At 38.0% G+C, this 27713-nt stretch overlaps 1 protein-coding gene across 1 annotated transcript; it reads right to left on the bottom strand.

Moving 5' to 3' along the window:
* tusc3 (tumor suppressor candidate 3) lies at nucleotides 1-26546 on the bottom strand. Its single transcript, XM_085912002.1, has 10 exons — nucleotides 26415-26546; nucleotides 14066-14235; nucleotides 12959-13076; nucleotides 11667-11807; nucleotides 11359-11499; nucleotides 11183-11272; nucleotides 4794-4857; nucleotides 3706-3780; nucleotides 1245-1335; nucleotides 1-274 (listed from the first exon to the last, which is right to left on the bottom strand). Exons 1-10 carry the CDS (start codon nucleotides 26517-26519, stop codon nucleotides 259-261), a joined length of 1011 nt encoding a protein of 336 aa, XP_085768128.1. The 5' UTR covers nucleotides 26520-26546; the 3' UTR covers nucleotides 1-258.
* Between the last annotated feature and the right edge of the window lie 1167 nt (nucleotides 26547-27713).

The raw sequence follows: 27713 nt of genomic DNA, 5'->3' as shown, positions 1-27713 counted from the left end.
AATGCCTTTATTTCCCATTGTAAGGAAGGGCTTTATCTATTCAGCTAGTAGAGATGATAACAACAACAACAACCACTATGACAACAACAAAAACAATGTGACTACTATTTATTAGGTTACAGATATTATGATTTAAATAACTTAAAAGCATAACACAAACTGAAGATTCAATAGCTAGGCTGTGCCCGCCTCTTCAAGTATCTTGTCGACTTCTCTCACCTACCCTTTTGGTCATTCACTGACTTACAGCTCCTTCTTTCACTTAATGAGGAAACTGAAAAACAAGGGGGAGGGTTTGTTCCATAAGACGGGCATAAACAGAGAGCGAGAAGGAGAAATAAGTGCATATTACTGACAAAAATAAACTGAATAGTGAATACTTAACTGTCAAATGGCATTGAAATAATTAAATTCAGGAAATATAGACAAATTAATAAGCCTCCCCTGTTTTTTCCCCCTTAAAATAAAAAAACTTTAGTATGTCAGGCTTAATATTGGTTGAAAATGTATCGCAGAATATAGTGATTTTTTTGTATTGTTATGATTCGTATTCTTCAATGAAAACTAGTTGAATCTGTCACAACACAAAGGCGAAGAGTAGCAAATGCACATCTGATCATGAACAAATCTGATGATACTCGGCAACAGAAAAGCACTCTAACTGGTAGCACTTTTCCTAACAGCACAATAATTTAAGACTTATTGGCTCAAAACATCTCTCTTACAAGCCATAGCTAAGCTTCCCTCAGTGCATTTATTCCACCTGGTAACAGTCATTAGACTAAAAGGGGAGCTGGAAGAAAGACTTGTGGTAGTTTTTAAAGCTACATGTATCAAGAGGATTCAAGTGCACTTGAATGTTATTCATCTGTCCTGGAATGAGTTTTAGTGTTTGCCTTTGTATGCTTTCAGTGGCCTGTATTTGGTTTGTCATACAGTGTTGACCTCTAGTACAGCAAAGTGCCATTCTTATTTTTTAATGCATGCACTTATGTTCAGAAGGGAACTTTATGTGTACAACAAAATGTCACAAACAGAGTTAAAGCTGGTCTCTAGAGAAAAGGCCTTGGCTTTAAAATGTGTAGTTGAGGACCCTGCTTTGGCAAGGTTTTTAATCAAATTGAACAATGTAGTAGTCGCAATGTCATTGATTTATGCATGCTATTTTAATTTGGGCTAACGGCACACTACCCCAAGCTTGATAAAATGACAGATCCATAAAACAGATTGGTGACTGCAGTTACCTGTAAGGGTATCCGTGATACTTGGACCTGAAAATGGAAAGCAGGAAGCTGAAGAAAAACACCACCAGTCCGAGTCCAACCAAGCAGATAACTGCAACAGATAAGAAGCAGACATTCAAAGATTGCTATAATTTGAGAGGACTCTGACACCAAGATATAGCTGAACTAGACATCAGGACATTGTTTAATAAAATGTCCAAGTTTCATACATAACGATAGAATTTCTCAATCTTCATGTCCTGACCTCTTGCCCATCATCTTCTTGTTTACCTTCTCATGTCCTTGGTGGTCATTATTATGCAAAAAAGCACAAGCATTAGCTTGTCCAACATATTTAGGCAAGGAAATACATTCTTTTTAATCCAGTAATCCTGAAAGCAACACTTGCATTTTCTTTATCACCAACAACATAAATTGTTCAAATTCAGAGAGAAAAACCCTGAATTATTTGCTAGTTTGCAAGTTCTTGTACAGTATCTATCAAATATTTGCTGTACTATTTTCATGAATAATTACATGTTTCCGGTTTGTTAAACAACTACAAAGTGTGTGGTTCTTTGAGTTCTGATCCATAATTGTGGGTTAGCTGCTGCGTCAAGCAAAGAAAATAACTATAGGGGTGAAAACAATTACATTTGGATTAAGCACCAACATGGAAACCTGGAGGGATACTGCTGGTCATCTTTCAGCAATCCCAACAGTGACTCATTACTTACATATGTTAATTAAAATCAGAATATAAGGGCACAGACAAATGTAATTTATTTCCGAAGCATGGGCCAGCGAATACAAACAAAGTCATCTTATTAAGAAGATAAATATAATGAACTCTTCTACAATAGAGACACAAGATGCCTCAGCGGGATGATGTTTGTCATTGCATTGTTACTTTAAAATGATGTGCAAGATGTGTTAATGCTGTCTACATGATTCATCTTTGTAACAAACAGCACATTTTGGTTTTTAACCACACAATAGAGCTCAATAAAGCCAAGGTCAATGGAAGAAAGTATTTTCGATTGACGTGTACAATATTTTCTCGACCAGATGAGTTTTCCTACATTACAGGGCAAATGGGAGTTTGAGAAGGATAGAAATTACAATGAAAATGGAATGAGTGTGAATGTTTTTCTTTGGTGCATATTATGCATGCGTAAATTGTGTCAAATAATTTCACTTGTCATCTATGTGGAGTATCTTTGTATAGCTAGACCTGCAATTTTGTTAATTGATTGGGTCTTGTATTGGATTGATCTCATATAAAATGTGAACCACTACAAAACTAAAATATAATTTAAAGAAATGTGAAATTATTTCTAAATTTAGAAATATCTAATGTAATCTACAGTTGATCAGCATTATCAGCAGGTGGTATTTGCAAGATTTTACTTCATTTTTTTTTGTTTTTAGCATAGTTGGTAGAAATGCAAGCAACTCCAAGTCCATTTAGATAATATTTTATAAACTTTATTTATTTTGGAAGACTCGTTCATTCTTCTTGGCAGTTTATATCTGTTTTCCTATGCCTTCAAACCTTTCTAGTTTTGTGTAAAGCCTGTGACTCTGAATATCACAGTAAAATGTTTCTTTCAGGATTTATATTTTTCTTCTATCTTTAAAGTATCCTTGTTGTGTGCTGCAACTTTCACAAATAATTATAATGAGATTACTCTGAGTGCCTCTCATTAAATAGCATCAGAATTGAAGTCAAATAATTTAGATTTTTCTTTCATCTTGCTTCTCTGGATTGGAGAATAGCTTTGGTGCCTTTTTGAGAAAAAAAAAAAAGATTCAAGCAGGCTTTCATGTGGTCTTTAATCAAAAATGGCTTAGTGGAATGCTTAAATTGATGGCTTTCATGTACAAGGTTGGACAATTCGTCACTAGACTTTATAGCAATCTGATTGGCTGGATTGGTGTTGCCAATATTTTGGATTTTATACAAATCTTGAGATCGACTGTAATGTCTTTAATTTGCAGACTGATGAATCATGTCATTGATTGGCTCCACAAAATAAGACATTACACTTGCAGTTGCATGGAAGCAATATATCTGACATGGAAAAGATGTACATTTCAGGGCACATCATAATACATAACTATATGATAATAAGTAGGAACACATAAGCTAGTGAGCAGAAAACTAAGAGGGATCTCAGAGGACAGTTGTTGGATTTAGTTTAGTTTAGAGTGGTTGATGAAGCATTTTCATCTGCTCATCAACCTGGTGTGACAAAACAAGTACCCTAACAAGTAACAGACAAAAGAATGTCATAGTCTGCAGATTTTCCCCCTTTTAAGAGAGTTTGAACATCTCCAATATTTTATGAAGGAAAAATTGCTTGTGAGGTTAACAACTTATTGCTTATCCTGTTTCCACTTTTCCTTAGCCTTGCCACACATTACTTGTCAAGGACACAAAAAAAAAAAAAAAAAATCAGTAACGGTAGGCTTTACTTACTTCTCCTTTTGCCGACATCTCCCTTGGAAGTAGCAGCTTCATTGAGCAGCACCATCCCCATGGTGATGGCAGCATCTAGTGAATGGTTGTCAAGGAAACCATACACTCAAGTCTTGTATACTACCCCAAGAAAAACTGGTGAAACCCTACAGAGTAATGCTTAGCAGAACAGAAACAGGTCCTGCTCAATAAACACACAATAACACTGACAGATAATCCAGTACAAAAGCCCGAACCTGAAAGTATATAATGGTTAGTGGAATTTAAAAAATATATATTCTAATATTCCAAATTCTTCATACAGTACATGAAAAGTGCTCTCGTGAAAATATAGTAGTGGATCACAAATTTAGTAACTATTAAATTGGACATACAGTGCAGCAACACCGGCGTGAGTGCAATTTCGAGCATGCAGAAACCTTTGAAAAAAAAGATAATGCTCTATATACAAAAAAACACACACACACACACATGCCAAATCCTTCTGATAAGAAGACGCCTGTGTGTGTTTGGCCTTTGTGATCATTTCAATTGAGTTGGTAAGGCAATAAACAGAGACAAAATAAGGCAGATGAGCAGAGGCAAGCAAATGTAGCGCTGCAGCAGGTGCGACCTTGAGCTGGTTATTTGCTATGAAGACAACCACAATGGCCACACACATGCAGTGGCGCAAAGTGCAAGTATACAACAGTGCAAAAACAGAAGCGAGTAGTCAAACGCCAACAGAGGTTTTACTTCAAACAAGAAAACAACCACATTTTTTCATAGAGAATTTAGAACAAATGAAACACAGAGGTTAGAGGCTGTCTTCGTGCACAGTGGCAGAGGAGGTGGCCCCCCTAAGGAGTGAACAATCTGATGGCTAAGCTTTCATTCGGAGTAAACAAATATAACTGACAGTATTTGGCTGTTGTTTCTGAAATAAAACGATGGGCTGTGTGCTAGCAAATTAAGAAAGAAACACAGCGTGGAGAATCAAATACATTTGCTGAGTAAATGAGCTCTCGTAGACCGCACAGGTTGTTTAATTGATTTGCAATTTGCTGCATTCTAGATGTATACAGACAAACATATTGGCGAAAGGATACTCAGGAGAAGGATGATGTGAGACTCTGCCACAAACTGAGCCTGACTGCTGCCATGAATGTAACTCTGAAATTCAAAGACAGTTAAAGTGATAGCAAGGTTAAAAAAATACACATGAACTCACATTTGTTAAAGGCTAGATTCTTGATTCATAGCAGGACTAAATAAACATAAAAACCTCAAATGTTCCAGTTTTATGCCACCTCGTGACTTCTATCACAATAATCAAATGAAATTAAACACAGTGGAAAGTGTATATAATATACAGTAATGTATATATTCAACACAGGGAGTGCAAGCATTGGGTATGTTTGTGAATCATAAAGATTTCATGCTTGTACTGCGTAGGTGTAAAAAGGTGAATTTATTTTTCTGAGTGGGCAGAGTTGAATGGAGACCTACAGGAACACTTAAATATGTATCACATTCAAGACCTTGCCACCTACTGACTGTTGTGTGCTGCTGAAGTGCCCTCATAAGAACCTCACATGTATTCCAATCTGTTCTGTAAATTCAAATCTGCAATCGTTGTTATATTGCCAATGCACTGACTGACCTTCATGTTGTAAAAACTTTGATCAAATGAGAAAAAGCTGGGTGACACCGCAAAATCTGCCATAAATACTGTGCTAAGCGTACCATGCGAGGAACTCACCGGGGCGACCCCTGACTAAAAAAATAACATTGGCGTACATCCAAGGCCATGTTATTTGTTACTTGCTTCATAAAGAGCTACAAAACACATATGAGGATTCATCCTAACTTCATTGCTGTCAATTCATACGTGATGAGGGAAAAGCAGAAAGACGGACCAAGGAGTAGTCCTTGGAAATGAGAAAACGGTTGAATGGAGGTCTGATAGTCCTTTAAGCCTCTACAGATTATTAGCACCCTGGTTTACAGCACATCTAACGTCCGTTTCTCCACTTGACTGCCTTGGTGTTTATTTCTTTTCCTATCAGACATGGGTGAGAATGGAGAGATGACAAAAAGGAGTAGAAGGGTAGTCAGATATTTCTTGCTTCACTGGAGGGAAATTAAGAATGTTTTCACTTGAAAGCGGACATAAAAACGACAAAGGCTCAGGCCTAAAGCTGATACTATTGTCTTTCCTGCAGACAGTGTTGTCTTGTACAAAACGGGGCTTTTGAATTGTTATCAAAATGCTTTTCTTACTCTGCAGCCAACAAAGCAATTCTTATTTGCACAAGAACAAAAGGTTGTTTCTGGTAGCACGACAAGAGGTTTGGAAGATGCTGTTTGATTCTTCTATTAATAAGGCGCGGTGTTGCGATTAAATTGTTTTAATGGAATGATATGTTCTGTAATGGGTAAAGATAATTAGTTTTCTTAATATAATGAGAGTGCTGAGAAGAAACTTCTTTGGCAGTAACAGCAAAGTTTCTAGGAAAAAAAAAAGCCAACTGCTGAGCCACAAATCTAAATGTATCCTGACCCAAACAATGTCATTTTCAATCATTTGTAACGTTAAAGAACTTTTACTCCTCAAATAAACATGAGTTCAACTAAACAATGCAAGTCTCTTGTCACAAAATGTCAAATGAAAACTGCAGTTTACAATTCTCACAGCCATTATTAGGCTTCTCCAGTATGTGCAACCAGACAGGCCTTATATAGTGCAGTCACTTCAAATACACAAAAATACCTTATCTCTTAAATTTACTGGGAGTGGGAGGGAATTCCTGTGAATTGCATGACAAGACAGCATCGCATAGACATATTTGACTTTTTGGTGCACTGCGACACACTTGCATCACCCTAAATTTAACCGCTATCAAGAATTGATGAATAAAATAAAAAATATGCTAGAATTACATTTTAAACCATGAGGGATAAACACTAGTTAACGCGTCAATTCATTCTTTACCATGCCAACCGTAATTCAATGAAATGCATTTACGTGACTTGAATAAATAAAATCAAGTAGATATGAAAAACAAAAAACAAGCTAAGAAATACCTTGAGTTGGGAGTCGGGGAAGATTTACATATGATGATTTTATTATGAATCTTTGCTACCGATGTTTCATACAAACAAGTAAACAAGTGCATATAGAGCCTTAAAGGAAGAGCGGTGCTTGGAATGAAAAATTCCTCAATCCATGGCCAGGCACTTCCAATTAATCTGATGGATTAGAATGCGGGAATTCTATTCATTAGTGTGCAATGCTGAATGTGTGTTTCAGCCTTTGTATTCATACGTGTCCACTGTATAATAAAAACTAGTAGATAAATGCATGTGCTTCTGAATAGGACTGTTTAGAGAAAACTTGTCACTGTAAAAGAAAGCTTTGAACTGTAAAACAAAAAAGAAAATTGCACTTGAAGTGGAAAAACAGAAACGCATAACATTAGCAGACTGGAGTGTGTGTGTGTGTGTGTGTGTGTGTGTGTGTGTGTGTGTGTTGGGCTTGTGGTACATTCCATAACTTGGTCGGTTTAACAAATGATGTATGTATCTATGTATTTAAAACGCATCTCATCTGACGTGTTGATGTAAAGGCATAATGTGAAGTAATTCCTTTCAATATCAACTGTAAAACCGGTGACATCTCGTAAATTGTTAACCTTCTACAGACCCAATTATTGTGATGGATTAGTTTTTTTGTTGTTGTTAATAAGAATAAAATATGAACACTCTTAAAAAAGCCTTGACATCGTCCCCAAAAATGTGAACGACATAAATGGGATTTTGCAATATCACAGACAAAAATGCAATGGAAAAGACTTTTATATATTACAATCAATATTGTAAAATTGAGTACATGACAATGAAAGCCTAGCATAGCTGTATACAACAGTCAAAAATTCACCTGCAGTTTAATGAAATCATAGAAAACTTTGTCTCAATAACTCGTTAATTTTGCACAATTATATATTTAGTGAAAAACTAACCATGTAAGTTGATAGAGGCTACAACCTTTTGAAACTTGTTTCAGTATACTAATTCACTAAGATGTTTGTTCTCTCCTTGGCATGTACTTGATGCAATATGTTTTTTTGTTGTTGTCTCTAACGCAAGGAAAAAAAACCATCATCTACTACAATGTGATTGCCTAGCATTACTCATTCATTTGAATACATGGACATAAAGATACCGTGCTTTTATGAGAACTGAACAGCCCATTTGTCAGACAGTGAAGCAAATTAGGGGTCTGTGCAAAGCAAGCGTGTAATATGTACAAAATTTATCAACACATGCAGCGAGATGTACACCCCATTTTAAAGGCTATACTTTTAAAGGCTAAGAACAGGTGCATTGTAGTAAGTTGTAATTTATATTTGCTGTATCTCATGTCACAGGCAGCAAGATAAATACCAAGAAACGGTACATAGTGGGCATTAAGTGTGCTGTGTGTTTATGTTTACTGCTTTCCTCTTAATCCAAACCACAACAGTGTTGGCCGTTAATAGCCGGAGGCCATGTAACCTTTTCAAATAGCCACATTCCTCCCTTTCGAGACGATCGTGTGTTTGGTGAATGTGGATGTGTGTGTGAGTCTGTTTCGTTTGCAAAAGGTCAGAAGGCACTCAGACAGCAAAAGGGGAAAATAAAACGTCGGCAGAGCTGAACCTGGAGGAGGGTGTGCAGTGTTAGTGGGTCATTTTTAACTTTCATACTGACAATCTGAAAGATGGAAAATACTAGAGATACAACTCTTGAATCTCCCGGACAATTTTGAGCTTTCTCAAGATGTCACAGATTCAATGCATAAACAGGGGCATATATTGGATACAATTATTTCCAAAGGTTTTCATATTTCGAAGGTAGTGGTGCCTGATATTTCCCTATCTGATCACTACTGTGTTTTATTCAAAACATCAGCCGATGCTAATTTGAACAAAAGTGGAGTCGAGGTAATTAGAAAAGCGTTATCGATAAAAACACCTGTACATTATTCACTTGGGCTTTTCCACTGTCACCAAGCCTGCAGCTTCTGTTGATGACCTTAGTGACCTGAGTTCTGAATTTCTAACTGTAATGGATTCCATCATCCCAATTAAGAACAAAGTTTTGGCAGTCAGGAAAAAGTCACCTTGGACTAATATTCTAATACCCCGCTGGTTAAAGCTTAAAAAAAAAGAAGAAGAAGAAGAGAGCAAGAACGTGGGCAAAAAGAGTGCAGTGATGCAAAACCAAAGTCCACATTCATTACGACATATACAAAGACACATCACATCTACAACCAAGAAGTGAGAAATGCTAAACAATCATTCTTCATAGAAGTTATTAATACAAACAGTAATAATGCCCGCACGCACACAAATAGCTTACTGCCCATGCTGGCTAACATAAAAACACAGTGGTGTCCTTCCACAAGCTAGAAGTCTACTATTCAGAAGGCAATAAAAGTGTTTTGATGTTTGTTTGGAATGAAAAAAACTGCTTTTCTGTGACACATTAACAATTGCAGAAATGGTTTACCCCATCATGTGAAATCAGTTGGAAATATGGTAATAATGTCCTCAGCTAATAGTGTGTAAACAAAGAAGTGGTTGATGATAGGAAGCCAGAAAGGCGGACTTGAATATTTAAAAGGATGCATCTATATTGTCTATTTGGTACTGCTTAATTAGAAAACCCATGCTCCATGCATTCTTGCAAATGTGACTGATTTTGCTTCTCGCCTTTTCATTCATTCCATTGGATCACGCACAGCTTATTTGTTTGTAGGTGTGCCACTCTATCTACAATTATGTTTCATGTCTCATCCTGCCTGTGTGTTTGTGTGCATGTGAGAGAAACTAGGCAGCATCTTTCTGCCTGCACAGTGTTGAACGTCAGGCAAATTACACTATATCTGCCCACAATTACTATTTATGACTTCAACAATCCTTTCAATAAAGGATACCTAAAAATTACACAACAGGTGTCAAACTCAAGGCCGGGTGCCTGATCTGGCCCAATCATTTTATTTGACCCGCAAAAGTAAATTGTGTCTTTCATGACATGAATTGTTTCGTGTAATAACTAATTTTGTTGAGATTTTGCCATATTTTTTGTTACCCTTTAAACAGTAACTTGGACAAGATCTAAACAAACTATTACCCTTGGTTTCAGAACTAGTAATCCATCTATTTGTAATCTATGCTATAATATGCTGACACGATTAAAGATTTATTTGGTTTCACTGCCATGACGGCCCTCTGAGGGAAGCTGTGACTACAAAGTGGCCCGCGACGAAAATGAGTTTGACACCCCTGATTACACTGGCTGAGGAAGCTGATGCAAATGGGGAGGGAAGTGGAAGATTAGACAGGAATGTAAAAGGAAGTAACACAAAAATAGGAGTGAGAAGAGAGATATCTTTTTAATATTGTCTGGCAGGTGCGAACCGGTGACTGCGAGAATGAAGAGAAAGTGAGATATCAGGATAGCTTAGAAGAAAGGTGGAAAATGATCATAAATAAAATTATGAAGGCCATTTGCACAAGAGCTACAAAAGCAATATCTGTTGCTATTTTGGCTGAATGTTTGGGTGAGGCATTTTCGTCTTGGACGCTCCCGAGAAAGTGAATCGTTGAAGCTTAGCTTGTACTCTATGTGACTGGAATTGCAGAAGAATTGATTGTATGCATAGTTATCATTTCACTTCAGCAGACTCTTGTATATTTGCTGTTCAGTATTTGTGTACTCACCTATTTGTCTCTATTGGTGGAACCTCTCCTGGTACTACCTCCAAGTATTTTGAGATCATAGTTATGTCGTATACTGTATTTATGGTTTAAACTATTATAATAGGCAATTTTAATCCGTTTTTGAGTGACCCCTGCAATTTGCAAGTTTTCGCTTTTGTCAGTCAAACTCTGTCCTTAACTTTCGCACATCAGTGAAGGGACTACTAATGCTGAAAAGTACATAAAGACTTTGGAGTTACAAAGGATGCTATTCAAGCAACATCTTTTTCAGCTACCCAGAAAAGATTTGTATTGCTCGTATGCGGCATGGCCTCTATCTGATTTTTTGATGACAGTCTTAATGACACCATTTAGATTTTTTTTTCTTCAAATATTTGAAAATAACCTTCACGCGACCTGTCCAGTAAAAGACAGAAAACTGAAAGGAAAAATAACATGCAGCAAAAAAGAGCTCCTGTGGCAAAAAGACATGACTCACAGGCTTTGTACAAGATGACTCTGACCTGTCTCTAAAGTCAAAGTAACTGCTCATACTAGCAGAAGAACAGACTCACATGAGCATGCTGGCTCAGTGCTGACCTGCTAGCAGGTGGTAACACTACCAAGTGCAGTTTTACTCAAGAGGGCTGCCAGATAGGATCACAGGAAAGAAAAGGTACTGATAGGAGTGTATCATTTTTTGTGTGTATTTTTGTGCAAGTGGATGTCTGCGAGCAATATGGAACACTTACCACTTGTCCATTCTGTGGGTTTTTGTGAGCATAGGGAGGACCTCTGATGTGATTCCACATCTGACCAGAAGTCATTGCAAAAACAACACACTGAGAGTCAAAATGGGAGAGAAAAGAAACACTATTAAAAAAACAACATTTGATCAATTTTAAGTAGTGAGAGCTGTTGTCCATACCAGTGCTGCCATGGCCCATCCGGTTTTGTTGTAGATGAATTCCAAGTTGTTTCTTCTCAGGTATAGTAGACCTCCAACAAGAGAGACTAACAGAGCCAAAGCAATGGTCCCTGAATAATTAGGAGGACGGAAGACACGGATCTAGAGAGAAGGACATAAAGCAATTGTTTTACTCCAGCTGTACAAAAAGCAAAACTACTATATGAGGACACTTTGGTTATGTCTTATCAACTCCTCAAAACATCTATTTAGCAGTGAAATGAGTTCCTTCGCTGCGCTCCTAAGCACTCCTCATGTGTGTAACATACCTGGACATCTGTGCGGTCTGCAATCCACTTGGCCAGCTGCTCTGAAGCAAAGCCAATCCTCTGTAGGTCAAATGTGTCTGCTCTTTTCGGCTTTCCCTTTGCTGGAAAATGCATAAATGTTGGCGCGCTGTTCATGTTCAGCTAGAAATGAAAACAGAAAATCAATAATCAAAGTATTAAGATTTACATTATGCAAATTGTGTGTGATTGCATCTCCACAATTCCTGCAAATATTAAAATCAAGCATAGTGAACAAAACATGTAATTAACTGATTCTATTTATTTATTGCTGCAGCATCATCATTATAACCATTTAACTGCAGACATAATTACATCAAATTTATATATTGATTAAACAAAATAGAAAGAACTACAAAGCAAAGGAAAAAGTCTAGAATCTTTCTGCATGTCTGCTAGCTACATCAAACAATTACTCTGTTGAAGCTAATTAAAGTGTTCAGAAGTCTTTTTTTTTTCCAATAGAAAGTGTTACCTCTCCAAAGGATTTCAATACTTAGTTACTCATTGCTTCTTTTTTCTATGTTTTTATGCTGCTGGGTGGTTTTCTATTCATCCTAAGATCTGTTTATAAGACACTGGCTCACACATTTTGCTCCAAGATGCGGCAATAATCTTCTGATTTGATCATCGCTTTGATGCCTTCAATGCCTCCAGGACCTGTTGCACCAAAGCAGGTCTTCAGCATGACAAACAGTCTGCCGCATAACATGAGAAGCTCCAAAAGCTTCACTTTGTCTTCATTTCTTCACTTATTGCTTTGCTGATAATGTATCTATAATTAATCTAGGCAAAATGGCCTCATTTGCATTAATTCATGATTATATTTTAAATGATGTCCTAAAAACTGTGTCGGTCATTTTTAATGACTGTGAGCATGGACCAAGCCATTACAAAACAAAACAAAAACTGCATTTGAAGACATGGGGAAGGTGTTCATGTCCCTCAGGGTGTCCTCTGGGTGCGCTCCGGAAATATGAGTTACGAGAGTCCCTGATGCAAGCCCGTTGGTACTTGTACAACCAAATTGATCCACGTCGCTGGCAGTAAGTTGGGTTTGTTTGCAGTCGGGGTTGCACCCAAGCAGGGTAATTGGTTTTCCTGATCTTGGTAAGTCATCAGTAACAAAATAATAATAATAATACATTTAATGTGTCAAGAGCCTTGGATGGTTTGAACACAAGGACAAATTCAATGTGTGGAGTGTACTGTATGCATTTTGCCAAACAATATACGTAGCAATTGTAGAATGCAAGGACATGTACAATACAAACCTGTTGGAAAACATCTGCTCCTTCATCATAGTCCACTACGGTGAAGAAAAGCTTGTTTGAGAAAGCAGATGAGTAGCGCCATGAGTTTGCTAGGACCTGGTACTCCTCATTTGCTTGTCTAGAACATTTAGGTGTGACAAACAACCATAATGAGGACAAACCCAGACACAAGCAAATATATACATAAACTGCAGACATAGTTGGAAAACTAAGTATCCTCTTTACTAGCTCGCATATTACTGTAGATTGAAGATACCGTTACTGCACAAATTCCTCTAGTTACAATGTTCTTGAATGTCAAGTGTGATAAAAGATGCAACGATCACCTACTATTTCCTTTGCAGGCACTGTCATGCGCCCCAGCTTGCAAATAACATTTTTGCTCACTTTCCAAGTATGAAGTCAAACCAAGTTCAAATCATTGATCTGGCAATTTTTCTTAACCATCTCCCACTAGTCTATGCTATCGGTGCTTGAAGCCACTGTCACATTGAGCTAGACGATGACATTATCAACCATCATTATCGTGATTGGTCGGTAAAGTCTAAATCTGTACTAGAGGCCAAGATTTTATCATTTAGTCCGTCTTCCGCATACATCTCGCTCGCTGGCAGTCTATTTCAGTAAGGGAATTGTCCACTGGTTCATTCAGAGTGTCTAAACTATCTACAAGACATCAAATATTGAGCTTACTATATTTCTCACCGTCTCAAAGCATTTATCACGGAATGAATTCATGCAATCAACAACAATTAAGTACCGCCCTCTCTTTGCTACTTAAAAATCGGGTAATTCCAAAGATTTCCACAATTATGGCTCATAATACTTTTGAATGAGATACATTCCCAGGCTAATCTGAATGTAACTTTTGGGCGAATCTTCTAAACAGACAAACACCAGTGAAAGCATTCCCTATTATTATTGTCTAATATTGTGCCACGCTTCAGCAAAGCATCTCCTGTCTAATATCCCGAGTCCTTCAGGGTTGACTGACGCAAGTCATTCAACTGACAGAAAGATGGATGAATGGTGCCGACTGTAAGTAGTGCCAGAACGCAAGCATGTGCCTCTGATGCCAGCTTGAGCTTTGTGTGTAGGTACACGTACCGACAGACAGAACACTGCCTTTGAGGCTGCAATGCCGTAAACATGACGATGACAGAGTAGTTCCTGGGCGGGGCTTTGACAAAACGACGGAACTTGTCACCGTTCATTCGTACAACAGAGCGACGAGAGGACCACTCCATCATCTGGTCCACCTTTTCAGACAGGAGGTTCTGGAAATAAAGGGGAAGAAACGAAACATTAGGTTTGTGGCTAAGATTAGAAATGAAAAATGATTGTAGATTGTTACACTGGACATTGGATGCGCAGAGATGCCCTTTACATCATTTCTCAGGAACATTCTGGATGTTTTGTCAGGAACATTTGCATCACAGGCAAAACAAAAAAAAGCTCAGAGAAAGACTCTGAAAAATTAGACTATTTTCTTTACATTTTGACAACATAGCCTTTTTTTAACTTTTTTAATTCATCCAATACAATGTTGGGATGGTATCGCTATTCTGATCTACAATTAATCAATTATTGACAGTGGTAAGCCTACACATTAAAAGATACCAGGTCAAGTGAAGTTCTGTTGTGGTTCATGCTGTCACCGGTTTTAGCTTTTTTAAATTCCTACTTTCTGTTCATTACTCTATTTGGGATGGTTTAAGATATCGTTCTGTGATAGCTGAATCACTGAACAGGGGCACCATTTGATTTTTCTAAAAATCATAAGCTTGTTCTGTGCACCTCCCGAATGAAAACCCAACAGCATTTGTTCATTCCTTGGCTCGCTGTGCTCTGAAACTGCTTTTATTGTAAGTGAATGCATCTCAGCTTTGGCCATTGGGTTCCAATATGGTTTCCACCAATTTTCCCATTCAAAAGAGGGATTACTCAAAATTGGCTCAGTGTAACACCAGACAAAATACTTATCTCCCCCCCACCCCCCTTACACACTTGCAAGTGTGCGCACACAAACACATTCAGAATTACAACAAGAAAGACTACAAATATCAAGTATCGTGTATTCTGCCTTTCTCACGTGAAAAAAATATTTACAAAGAAAAAAAGAACTTAGGAGTGAAGAGAATGGTGAGTGAGTTAAATGCAGGACAGGATGATACCGACTTGGTAGTAGTTATAGTGGTTATAAAGGTTTGTTCAAAACTCTTTACACAATCCGCGATGTTTCTTAAATCCTCATATAATGTGTGATTTTTCCCATGTTTTTTAAATCTATAAATACATTCATGATTTTTCACGTGATTTTCAGATCCTTTATATTATCTTCTAATAGGTGTTTATTTAACATTACATTGTATTGTACATTCATGCCAACAAAGGTCATTTGCCTTAATTTGGGTCCCGATATGGAGATATTACGCCAATTCCATTTTCTTGTCAGTTTGTCTCTGTGTGTTATTGTTTCCATTTTTCAACTCTATTGAATTACTTACAAAACTTCATCTTTTTAGCTTCAAGTTTGCCTTCCCACAAGCTGTCATTTCCAGAAATAACACGAGCTGTCAGTGATGGGAGGAGATTTGTCATCCTAGCTGGTAAATAACAAATATTTCGAATCAAAGCATTTTTCTACTGCCTTTGTCCATACGCCATTCTGCCCATCAACCTCGGGTGGGATGATTTTGTCTATTTTCTTTTCTTTTTTTTCCATTTTGCAGCCACATATTAATGCAGCTGGGTTTCTGTCAGCGGTACTCTTTCACTATCGGATGTGTGCTCAGTCAAATAGACTTAGCTTTCATTGCATGGTTTGAAGACTATTTAGGAAGAGATATGAGTGGATGAAAAAGGAAGATCATAAAAAAAAACTATGTATAGGCAGACATCAACAAAGGAAGAAAACCTAATTATAAACCCAACAAAAAAGCAGAATAAAATAAAGAAATACATTTAAGGTTTGGTTTATAAAAAGAAATCAAAACAGATGGTTTTAAAATAAATCCACAAAAACAAGGTTCAGTTTGCAAGGCCAGCTGATTTGACAAGCCAGACTATGGATTGCTGTTTTCTATTAGCATTTTTATTATTGCATATGTCAACAAAAGCCACAAATCAAACTCATAAAAAATTGTCCACATGTAAAAATGTAATTATTCTGTATAATAGAAGGTAGCCACGTCTATATAAACAAATTCCTTCAAGGATTTTCACAGATCTGATTATAAGTTTCTTAAAGTTATAGTTAACAAGGAATATTTTGAACATTTCCAGGCAGTAATAAAATTTACATATAAGAATATAGCAATTAATGATGTGTTATTTTTGTATGTTTACCATGATATCTTCTACATAGTAGGCATTCAATGGCATAACACAAACAATATAAACATATTTTGCATTCTATTTAATAATTCAAGCAGCATGGGTCAACTATGGGTGGTCTGATGATTTCATTAAGCCACACTACAACAGCAGCAAAAGAAGCACATCCATCTAAATCTACCCAATATCAAATTAAAGAAAGAAGAGTGTTTAATTAACAAACTTTAAGCTGTTTAAATGGCTTAAATTTTAGACTGATTAAAATATTCCATTTGCATATGATCATCTAATACTACACGTGAGAAAATGGGATGTTTTCAATCTATCAAATCTCAATGTAAAGTAGTCTTGCACCAAGTACCAGTACTCATATCATTTTGGTTGGCAAAACTAATATGATAAGGTCTAAATACTGGTACTGCAGATAAATATAAAATAATAATCAGCCAAAGCGCTCCAGTTCAGAACAGTCCACCGCACTAATGCGTAAGCCTGTGACACACGTCATCCGGTTAAATCCTTCTCATGTAAATAGATAAATAAATAAATAAATATCAGTGTCTTAATACTTCTACTGGTATTTTAAAAAGGACGGCGTGTGCACATGTGAGACGGTTTCCTTATTCAGCCTCTATTCAGTGACGCTATGCCGTACGAACCCGCTCAGTGCATTTTGGCAATGGAGTGGTAGCTTATACATTTCAGCGACAGGAATTATAAGTACAGTTTATTACTGTTGTGAAACAATACTGTACGCACGGGCCGGTTGGGTCTTCAACTATCAAGCGATCACTATCTTAAAACTGTGAGTGTGAGTGTGTGCACTAAATCAACAACTGAATAGCTTCAACAGAAAAAAATGGTCCTGGAATGGCCCAGTCAGGGTCTTGATCTAAACCTGAGTGAGATGTTGTGACGTGACCTCAAGAGAATGATTCACATCGTACACCCCAAGAGTATTGCTATACGAAAACAGTTCTGTAAAGTGGATTTGTCTTTGAGTCTTCTTGACCCTTGAAGAGGTTTGATTTACAACTACAGAAAACAATTGGTTGGGTTTACTGCTGCCAATGATAGCTCAATTTATTAAATCCAAAGATTGACATCTTTTCTCACTTTGTGCTGTGACTTTCACTGTACATGTGGTCAGTAAAACCTTTTACAAAACCTAAACCTTTCACTGAATCGCATGAACTGTACTTAAACCAACAGTGAGTGACGTGTCAAATCTGTTAATGGCAAGCAATTTGTGATGGAAAAACTAGAGCCGAAATGCAAATTTAAGTACTTTTTCATGGTCGGTAAAGTGCAAAAATGACCGTAAATGAGGGAATTAAGACATCCATTGCTGGGTTAAATCTACCTCTATGGATTTGGCATTTGGAACATGTTAAAACAAAGACAAGCGATAAAAGGTCTGATATAATGACTTGAAGCCACATCAGCCAATGTTTTATTGCGACCTTAGCTTGATGAGGCAGTTAGACATGAATGGGCCACCACACCGACTAAAGAGCGAAAGCTCTTTTAGAATGAGCCGGCAATAACGTCACTCAAGAAAAGCTGCTGGCGAGAACGTCCCTTTTTATTATCTGTGTGGGGGGGGATAAAAACCTCCCCTTAGGAATACTCTAAAAGACAGTTTAAGAGGCTATGGTAACTTGCAACAATGGTGAAAGCCAAGTTTGCCTTGGTTAAGTACTTTAGTGATAGAGAGCGAGCGAGAGAGCTTGATCAGATTCTCCGTCGTGCTGCGCCAAGACTAATTGGCTGGTCAGCAATGGGAACAGCTGGGAGTGGGTGTGGCCACCAGTTGCTCCGTTGAAATGAGGAGTGCAATGATCATCCGCAATCAAACTCCTCATTAGAGACATGATCTGTCAAGCATGGTTGAAAGAGTCTTTCTTCTTGCTTCTTGTTTATTTCAGTGATGTCTGCAGTTCAGACATTAAAGTCTTTTCTGATATTATTTGAAGAATTTGTATAGTGTCAAGAAAATGTTATTTCTGAATGATTCAAAGTGAAAAGCCTGATCTTCACAAGTTTAAAATACAGTGAACATGCATGCTTGCAGTTCGGTACCTACAGATTCATATATTTTTTCCCCTCAATTTTATTTCAATACTTTTTTATAGTTGGGAGGAATGTCAGAAATGGCAGTTTATTAGAGAGCTGCAACAAACAAAGGGAAACGATTATTGCATTGCTGTGTGTGTTATATGGTGTAATTTAGAGTCTAGATTGTATTGTATATGTATCAGGGTTACCATGGTGACAATGACTGCATCAAATTAAGTTTAAAATCAGGACATAATTTCATGACATTCCCTAAATAAATATCGCTGTCCAGATTATGGTGACAGGCAACATGGATACCCGGCAAAACTTTATTGACGCAGAATTACAGTAAGGGAACCATTTAAACCTTTGAATGAAACATAGTCAGCACTGTGTGTGACTGTCATATACGAGCAGTGCGTGTAAATGTGTAGTTATGTATTTTGATCATGTGAAGCTGAGTGAAAGTTTTGGAAGATGTGTTCAGTTTGAAGTGTCACAGCAACGCAAGGCTGTCTGGGAGGATAAGAATGTGACGCCTTATCAGCCAAAAGCCAGACACACACACACACACACACACACACACACACACACACACACACACACACACACACACACACACACACACACACACTCTCCTGTTTTCATTAACACACATACACGCACGAACGCACGCATGCACGCGCGACATATAGTGCACAATAGGAAATCACACCCGCTCATATCGGCGATATAGAAACGCTTGACACTTGTCTCCCTTTGGAAGAAGGGGTTGGGAGGTGGGGACAACAAGCGGGAGGGGAAAAAGGAGGGGGAGCAAAAGCCTGGGGGACAAGGCTGCAAAGTGAGGGGTGAAGAATGAGAATGCAAAAGTGTTGAGGCCAGCAGAAGTGATAGCAAAAGATAAAGTGTCTGAAAGAACTGTGTTATTCTTTTGTAGGTCAAGAATAATTCACAAGTTTCATGACTGATCACAAAGTGGAATGGCTAACAGTGTGAGTTTGGTCAAACTAGTGAATGGCCTTCAAGATGTTTATCTTGGCAAACTCGCATGAGGAACTGGGCAGAAAAGACATCAGAGCTGATATATACAACTAAAGAATACAATAACCTTTAGGGGATACCAGTTGACTTGCAAATAAAGCATTATTTTTCATACAAAATAAAAAAATAGAAATCTGCAACCCGAGTCGTTTTTAACATTATCACAGAACTTTAAATAGAAGTTTGTACAACATAAAAACATCATTTTTTTTTAAATTAAAATGGTGCCAATATAATTTTTTTCTTTTCTTGGCAGCATGACACAAATTGGAGTTTACTTGTATAGCAGAGGCTGCCGCACCACAGGTGGCCGACAAAAAGCCGTTTGCATCTATTTGGTACAAACCCACCAGGAGGACTGACTGCTCGGGTGTATTTTTTATGTTTCCCTCAGAAAAAGAAAGAGGAGAGGGCAGCAGTTGCTCATGCAGGAGAGAAGCCACGAGCAGCCCATAAAAGTGAGTAAAGGGATGCTGAGGATGTCACAGCTGCTGGGCTCGTCATAGTTTATTCATACCCTTTTTATCACTCGTATTATCTGTGTTTTTCTATTGCTTTATGACTATGCTATATACTTATCATGACAAGTACAAACTTTATTTTAAATTCGGCTCGAATTTTTAAAACAACCTTGTCTTTATTAGTAGTGGCAATTGAAATATCAGTCAGTTCTTAGCATTTGTAACAACAGTATGAGGTTAGGTCATCGCAAGACATTTGTGTGCATCCGAGTCGGAGTCACTTGAGTATCAGCCGATACAGAGTCCCGATCTGAGACATTACCGATACACACAAGATGGTCTCTAATTGACTGCAGGCTGCTCAGAATGAGGGTTCATGACCAACATATGCTGATCAAGAACTTGGAAATTAACCTACAATGATCAGTAGCCAATTACTATACTCACTAATAAATAATAATCGTCTTATACAGTATTTGAAAGTTGATCTACTTGATGTTTAACGTGGTATTCTGAATAATACTGAGTTTGTGGAGTATAAACTAAACCGCAAATCCATCAGATTTTATCCATCTCAGCCGGCCATATTGTCACTTTCTGTTGACTGAAAATGACATCACAGTTGCTTAGGGCTCATATAACACGGAGAGGTTGATTCTCTCGGGGCTGAATGTTTCTGTTTACAAAGGCAACGTGAATCAGAGTATTTAGACTAGACTAGTTTAGACTAACAACTCAAACTGGGCAAATGATGTCATGGGAGGAGAAAGAGGAAGAACATAGGAGTAAAGTGACTTGAAGGCCATCCGTCACTAGAGAACAACTACTACTGCATCAATAATTCACAAAACTACACCTAATGAGTGCGATCATCCAAACAAATCATGGCTGAATCAGAAGCACTTTTTAACTATCGTTTGGCTTGGATTGCCACTAAAGTGACGTAATGAAGGGAGAAGATGCAATATTTATCTGTTGAACACTTGAAACGTACACATTTATTTTCATGAGCAGATAGGGATGGAGAGAATCAACCGACTGACTGAGAACTGCATGCATAAGAGAGGACTGGGAGAGCAAAATATTGAGAGACCCATTTCACAACAGGCAAACAGAAACTGAGGCAGAAGAAGAAAGAGAGGAAAGTCACGAAAGGATATTCTGTCCTCCCTCTTTGTGCAATAAGCAACTGCTGCTGAAGTGCAGGTGATAAGTGAACATTCACAACAGCACCCGCAAATCCACGGAACCACGATTCAAGTTTCCTACCCAGCAAAATCACAGTCTCTGCCTTGTCTCTAAAATGAATTTTAAAGCGGGGGCGGCAGAAGCTCAGCTTGCAAAGACTTTTAGCCGAAAACAAGGAAACGGGGAATAGGAGAGGTGCGAGGCTGCTAACATTGTTGAGCTGACAAAGTACCCCCAAACTGCTCCCATGTTCCTCTTTGATTGGGTTTAAATCCACTGAGCGATGCTCAGACAGGCAAACAGGAAAAAAACAATTGTATTTTATACATACACCTTGGGATTTCAATTAATTATTGTCTTTTAGCATTCACACACATTCGTTTTCTAACAATGAACTGAAAAAAAAAAGTTTTTGATGGACAATATTTAATTAGAAAAGAAATCATCGAGCTACTCTTATCACATGGAGAGGTAAAATTCACCAAAAGGAAAATACATTAAAATATAAAGCATGACTGACGGCGGAAGCATAAGTAGATCAGGGACATAACCGAGGGATGTTGACGTGAGGAATATCTAGAAGACGATGTTAAAACTCAAAGACTAAAAGCTCAACTGCATGCAACTATGCTGTAAGTCTAAAAAAAGAAAGGAAAATTACTATTACCAGACCAACAATACAGTTTGGGCAGAATCTACTGGCACAGTAAATTTAATTACCACTAGGTCGCTAATTCTCAACAATACACGACCCAAGAACCAACTGATTGCGCCTCTTCTTTGTTAAGAACGGTGGGATAACACAACCACACAGACTCGAGGACCCTTCTACTGCCAAAAGTCTATTAGAACAATTCCAACAAATCAGATCTGATATAATGAGTTATCATTTCAGGATACTTTTGAATATATTTGCTAGATATGTTTGACATTTTGGGAAATGCACAATTTCACATCATTTATAGGTGGGTACTACACTCAAAGACTCATTCTATCCCCATTAAATAATCAGCACCAAAAAGAAGCGTGATTCAGCCACAGGGATGTGCCTTAATATCGAAATTCTGTTTTATGTCACATGTAAAAGCAGTGCATTCATCATTATTCAATTTATCCTACTAGGAACATGTATTATGGCTACACTATGTGATTTGAACTTCAGAATTCAGACAATGGTAACATCAATTATATACCCCAAAAAGTGTCTCCATTAAATATATATTATATGCACTTTATATATATTATTAAGCTCCCTCTATTGAAGACATTTGTGTCGCAACTTAGAGTACTGTTGTTTTGATTATTGGTTTTCACCTTTGTCAGTCTGTCAATAAAAGCATATTCAACATAGAATTAATTTTGGATGTTTCAGGGTTTTCTCAGAGCAACAAGAAACAATTATTATTTTCTGTTAATATCACAAACTATGAATGCTATAACAAAAAACCTACATGCTACCAACATAACAGGCAAATAAAACACTTGATTATGTCCAGGTCTGAGATGAAACCAAAAGTCAATAGTGCTTGCACAGTGTCATAGATTTCTCAGCCACAATCTAAACTCAGCAGGTAACTCGGCCTATGACCTGAAAAGAAAAACCTTACTCTGTAGTTAATTACGGCTTTATTTTAACGATTGTATTGGTCCCTGGAAGCAAAATCAGGAACAGTACTTTGCAAACTGTCGCTTTATAAATAAATATACAAGTCTCAAGATATCCACTATAATTCCACTTGCATCTGCCTTGGACATTTTGTCCTCTCTTTGCCCCTTGCTGACTCCAGATGCCTCAATATAGGAAGTGCTTACATTGGTTCTTTATTTGTGCAGTAGTCAGCCTTAAGACAGAAGCACAACACAAGCCAGATATTATATCTAGCAAAGCTGAAGTGATGAACGAGCAAGTGTTGAAGGGCTATAAATATTCTTTGCTCTCCATGACTATTTCCTCCCTTTCCTGAGGGGTATATAACAGGATTTAGAGATGGCAAGGGTCTACCGCTGCTGCCCTAAGTTCCTTTGCAAAAATTGGTTTCATTTCTTTTCGACTGTCTGCCAGAATCTCAATGCCGAACCCTCGCCTCAAACCTTCGGACTCAATTGTTACTTCAGCTATTACCCATAAATACTAAGGATGCACAATAACCGCCTTTTTTTTCTTTTAACCACAGATACCGATAAGTTTCTGCTTCTACAAACCAATACGATAATTGGAAACTTTTTTGTATGTACATTATTGTGTGTGTGTGTGTGTGGGGGGGGGGGGGTCACGTATAGACAGACAAACAGACAGACAGAAATATTTAGAAATGCTATGGAATAAATAAACCTGCCTCTGTGGTTAATGACTCAATCTCTTAAAAGAATGCTTTTTTAACAGAACCTAATCATTGCATATTTGTTTGTTCAAGGTTCCCCATCTTAAATGTTGTTGACTTTGTTAATTTGTCCATTCAATTATGCATGTACACAAAGTGTTCTGTCAATACCGAGCTTATGTACTCCATTCTATTTGGAAACTTCAACAGTTTTCTATTTATATGCAAAGTTAATTCAGAAGAAAGGTGCTGACACAATGCTGCAGTGACGTTGAATGCAATGTTGTCGAAACAATTACAGTTTGATGAATGGAGCAGTACAATAATGCCCATGATGGACTTACCGTTGGAACACAAACGTTCGAAAATACAGTGGAGCCTCGGTTTTCGAACGTCCCGGTTCTCGAACAATTCGATATTCGAACAAAAAATTCGAGATTTTTTTGCTTCGGATGTCGGAAGAAATTTGGTTGTCGAACCTTGCAAAATGAGCTGAGAGGACCCTCATGTCAACTGACTCCGTTCGTTATTACATTCTCGTTACTCTTAGGATTGCATCGACTCTAATCAAGTGGGAGCAGTAAAAGCCATCCTAAAACACAAAGATGCTCCTTAAGCAATGCGACAGTGAGCGCGCGGCGCGCTGCAGTTGCGCGATCGGACCAAATGAAGCTCTCTGAGCACTGAGGTCCACATAAATTTTGGAAAGTACATCAGGACTTCAGAAATATTTTCAAAATTTCAGCGACGGCTCTGTCACAATAATGCGACCAGCGCGGTGCAGTTGCGCGCTCGGTGACGCGCTAAGGTTGCGCGTTCGGCGATGCGCTGCAGTTGCGAGATCGGACAAAATTAAACTTCCTGCGCACTGGGGTCCACTTAAATTTTGGAAAGTACATCAGGACTTTATAAAAATATTTTCTAAATTTCAGCGACGGCTCTGTCACAATAATGCGACCAGCGCGGTACAGTTGCGCCATCAGACAAAAATGCGCAAATGAAAAAATGACTTTTTTTCTTCTTTTTGCTTGGAACGGATTAAAAAGTTTTTCCATTATTTGTAATGGGAAAACATGATTCAGAATTCGAACGATTCACTTCTCGAACAGCCTTCTGGAACGGATTGTGTTCGAAAACCGAGGCTCCACAGTTATGAAATTGTTTTATAATGCCGAAAATATTTACATTTCGTTAGTGACGCGTGGTCATTACAAGGGATAAGGGTAATAGTTTCCAGAGAATAGTTTTTTCGCTGAATAGTGCAAACATCTTAACGGCAATAACTGTAAGTTAAGAAGGGGTTCTTATGGGAGAAATAGAGAGAGAAGTGGGCAGCCCATCGTGTTTCTCGGCACTTTTTCTGATGAAATATGATGAACTTTCAATGCACTAAATCGTGTGCTCCTGGGGAAAAGTCCCCGGACTGCCTTTCTGTTTGACTGCCAATTTCATTGAATGGCAATAAATGATCTAGGAGAAGGTGAGCAGGACATGTTGGAAAACACTTGCTCAAACTTGGTAGTAGGAAAAAAATAAATAAATTAATAAACAACTAGTTTCGCACCAAGTACTGGTATCAGCACCGTATTGTGAATTTTAGTGGCAAAAATAACGTGATACCATCATTTCCAAAAACTGGTACTTCCATCCATTATGTCCATCATCCGGACCACTTTATCCTCACAATCCAATTCCAATTTGGTTTGGTGAGTTGATTACTTTGCAGACACTTGTTTAACTGGATCAATTAGAAAGGTAAAACGATAACTTGATGTCATTCCAGCAGACTTTTACAGATTGGTATGTAGTTAACCGGAAGTAGACATGCTGCCGAACCCCAAATGTGGAGATGGTGTGCGCATAAAGTGCGCCCCGATTCTTACAAGGTAGCTGAATCACTCAAGTACCCATTTGACCCATACATACATCACAACATTAGTTACCTGCAAATAGCAAGCAGTTTAATGGGTGTATGGAAAAAAAATTACACACTATGCTGTGTCCGAAACCGCACTGGTTAGCACGTCCGTTAAGAGGGTGCGGGTTTGATTCCACCTCCGGCTCTCCCTGTGTGGAGTTCGCATTTTCTTCGAGTAACCCGCGTGGGTTTTCTCGGGCACTGCGGTTCCGTCCCACATCCCAAAAACATGCTTGGTAGGCCGATTGAGCATTCCAAATTGCCCCTAGGTGAGAGTGCGAGTGTGGATGGTTGTTCATCTCTGTGTGCCCTGTGATTGGCTGGCAACCGGTTCAGGGTGTCCCCCGCCGACTGCCCAATGACTGCTGGGATAGGCTCCAGCACGCCCACGACCCTCGTGGCGTGGAGACAAGCGGTATAGTGAATCAATGGATAGATATGCACAAAACCCAGAAATTAATTATGTTAAGATACAGTGTATATAAACCATGAGGAGCTGCCTACAAAGTATTTCCATATGGTCTACTGTATATGTTTTAATACCACTATCTCAGATCCCTGGTATTAACCTTCAAATAAATGTTGATGTATAATTGTCGCAATACTTCTATTGCTGGAATTGTATTAGAACAAGCCATCTGTTCATGCTGGTTTCACATACATCAACTAATCTTTGAAATAATCAATCCCCACAAGTCAGCACAAAGAAGCCAGTGTACACAAATGTTCTGTTTTATCAGTTTTATAAATGTTTCATTAAAGCCATTGTCAATAAATCTCAATTTACTGTGCCCGTGGGAATATGCTTCTTGAGCAGTGCTTTTCTGCAATATGAGAAGCATACATGCACATTATTGATCAAAGCATCTTGCTCGCAGTGGCCCACGATTGAATGGAAATCATGTGGGGAGCGCTACAGAAACCTTTCTATGCAACACTGTAACAAGTAATTTTCAAGTAGAGATGAGATTATTCAAACAAGACGCACTAAAATAGTCAATCAATAATTCAGGATCATTGCTCCTTGCTGTCAACGTCTGCTTGACGGACCACCAGCAGATTCAACCTACATGATCGAGAGACAAGACAATATTCTCTTAATGAAATACATTCCGGAGGTAAAACCTTACCTCCTTTTTCTTCTGTCCTCCTCCAGACGGCAAATACAGCATCATAAGAAAGAAAACATAAAGGATCGGGAGGTTAGCAAAGGATTTCATCCAAACAAACGCCATGACGGAAAGATGCTCTGGTCCCGAGGACACGTCTAAGCCAAGTGATTGGGCGCTGCTTTGACCAATTGGCGCAAGGAGATTTACTCGCTAACGTTTCTGGGTACTGAAGTTCTTTTTTGTTTTTTGGTTTTTGTTATCAATATCAATCGATCCATGAATCAATTTTTACTTTACCAAATGAAAAGCTATTCTCCATTTACGTTTTCTTTTATCCCTGTCATTTTTTAAATGTTCTTTTTAATGAAAGATTATTATTATTATTATTATTATTATTATTATTATTATTATTATTCAATGAATGAAAATATATTGGCAAGAATAAAATGTATAGTAGAAAACCAATGATAAAGAATTGAAAACTACGGTGCAATATTGTACTTCATAAGAATCCAATTAGATTGTATTTTACACCACATATTCTTCCCACAGCCCTGAAGAGGCAAGATGTAGTTTCATGATATTGACACATTGATCCGAATTGCTGCAGCGTATTAAGTGTCCATCCATTCTCTGTACCACTTACAGTACTTTTCCTCACACTGACTTTAGCCGAGAGGTGCGTGGAAAATCCTAAACTGGTTGCAAACCAATAGCAGGACACATATGTATAAAGAAACAACCATTCATACTAACATTCACACTGACAGACAATTTGGGGTCATCAGTTAACCTATCCTGCAACATTTTGGAATGTGGGAGGAAACCCAAGCACTCAAGGAAAACCCGGACGGGCACAGAAGGTACATGCAAACTCCACACAGGAAGGCCTGAGCCCAAATTTGAACACACAACCACTTAATTATAAGGTGCCATGCATTAAACAGAGTATTTCAAAGTAATTTCCGTGTTAAATAAAGTATTTGGAAAAAAATCCCTGAAAGGAACACAATTTCTCCGTACAAATCAGCACTGAATTGATGGCCCCGGTACCACTAAACTAATTCAATGGCATTTACCCCCGAAGTCTTAAAGTACTTAGAAAGAAAAAAAAAAAAACAACCACTCCATATTATTACATTTAAGTAATCGGGTTAAAGTCTCACCGACATATTATGCAAAGGTGCTACCAACTCTTCTCAGTGGGCTATACTGTATGTACCCATTGGGGGGTAAACGAAGACAGGTCTTCTTGTTGTAACCCTTGTCTCATTTATTCTTTCCTTTACGTATGATTTTCCCCATTTCCATAACACA

Source organism: Syngnathus leptorhynchus, chromosome 5 (assembly GCF_054491065.1).
Source record: "Syngnathus leptorhynchus isolate UIUO chromosome 5, UIUO_Slep, whole genome shotgun sequence".
NCBI classification, from domain to species: domain Eukaryota; kingdom Metazoa; phylum Chordata; class Actinopteri; order Syngnathiformes; family Syngnathidae; genus Syngnathus; species Syngnathus leptorhynchus.
The sequence above is the reverse complement of the archived record's forward strand: the minus strand, read 5'-3'. Positions and strand labels throughout refer to the sequence as shown.

Coding starts and splice junctions, on each gene's coding strand:
- tusc3 (XM_085912002.1), bottom strand. CDS start 26,519: ATGGCGTTTGTTTGGATGAAATCCTTTGCTAACCTCCCGATCCTTTAT. Junction 11,808..12,958: donor GAGCAGATGTTTTCCAACAG/GTTTGTATTGTA, acceptor TTTCATTTCTAG/CTGAACATGAACAGCGCGCC. Junction 3,781..4,793: donor TCACATCATCCTTCTCCTGA/GTATCCTTTCGC, acceptor ACCATTCACTAG/ATGCTGCCATCACCATGGGG.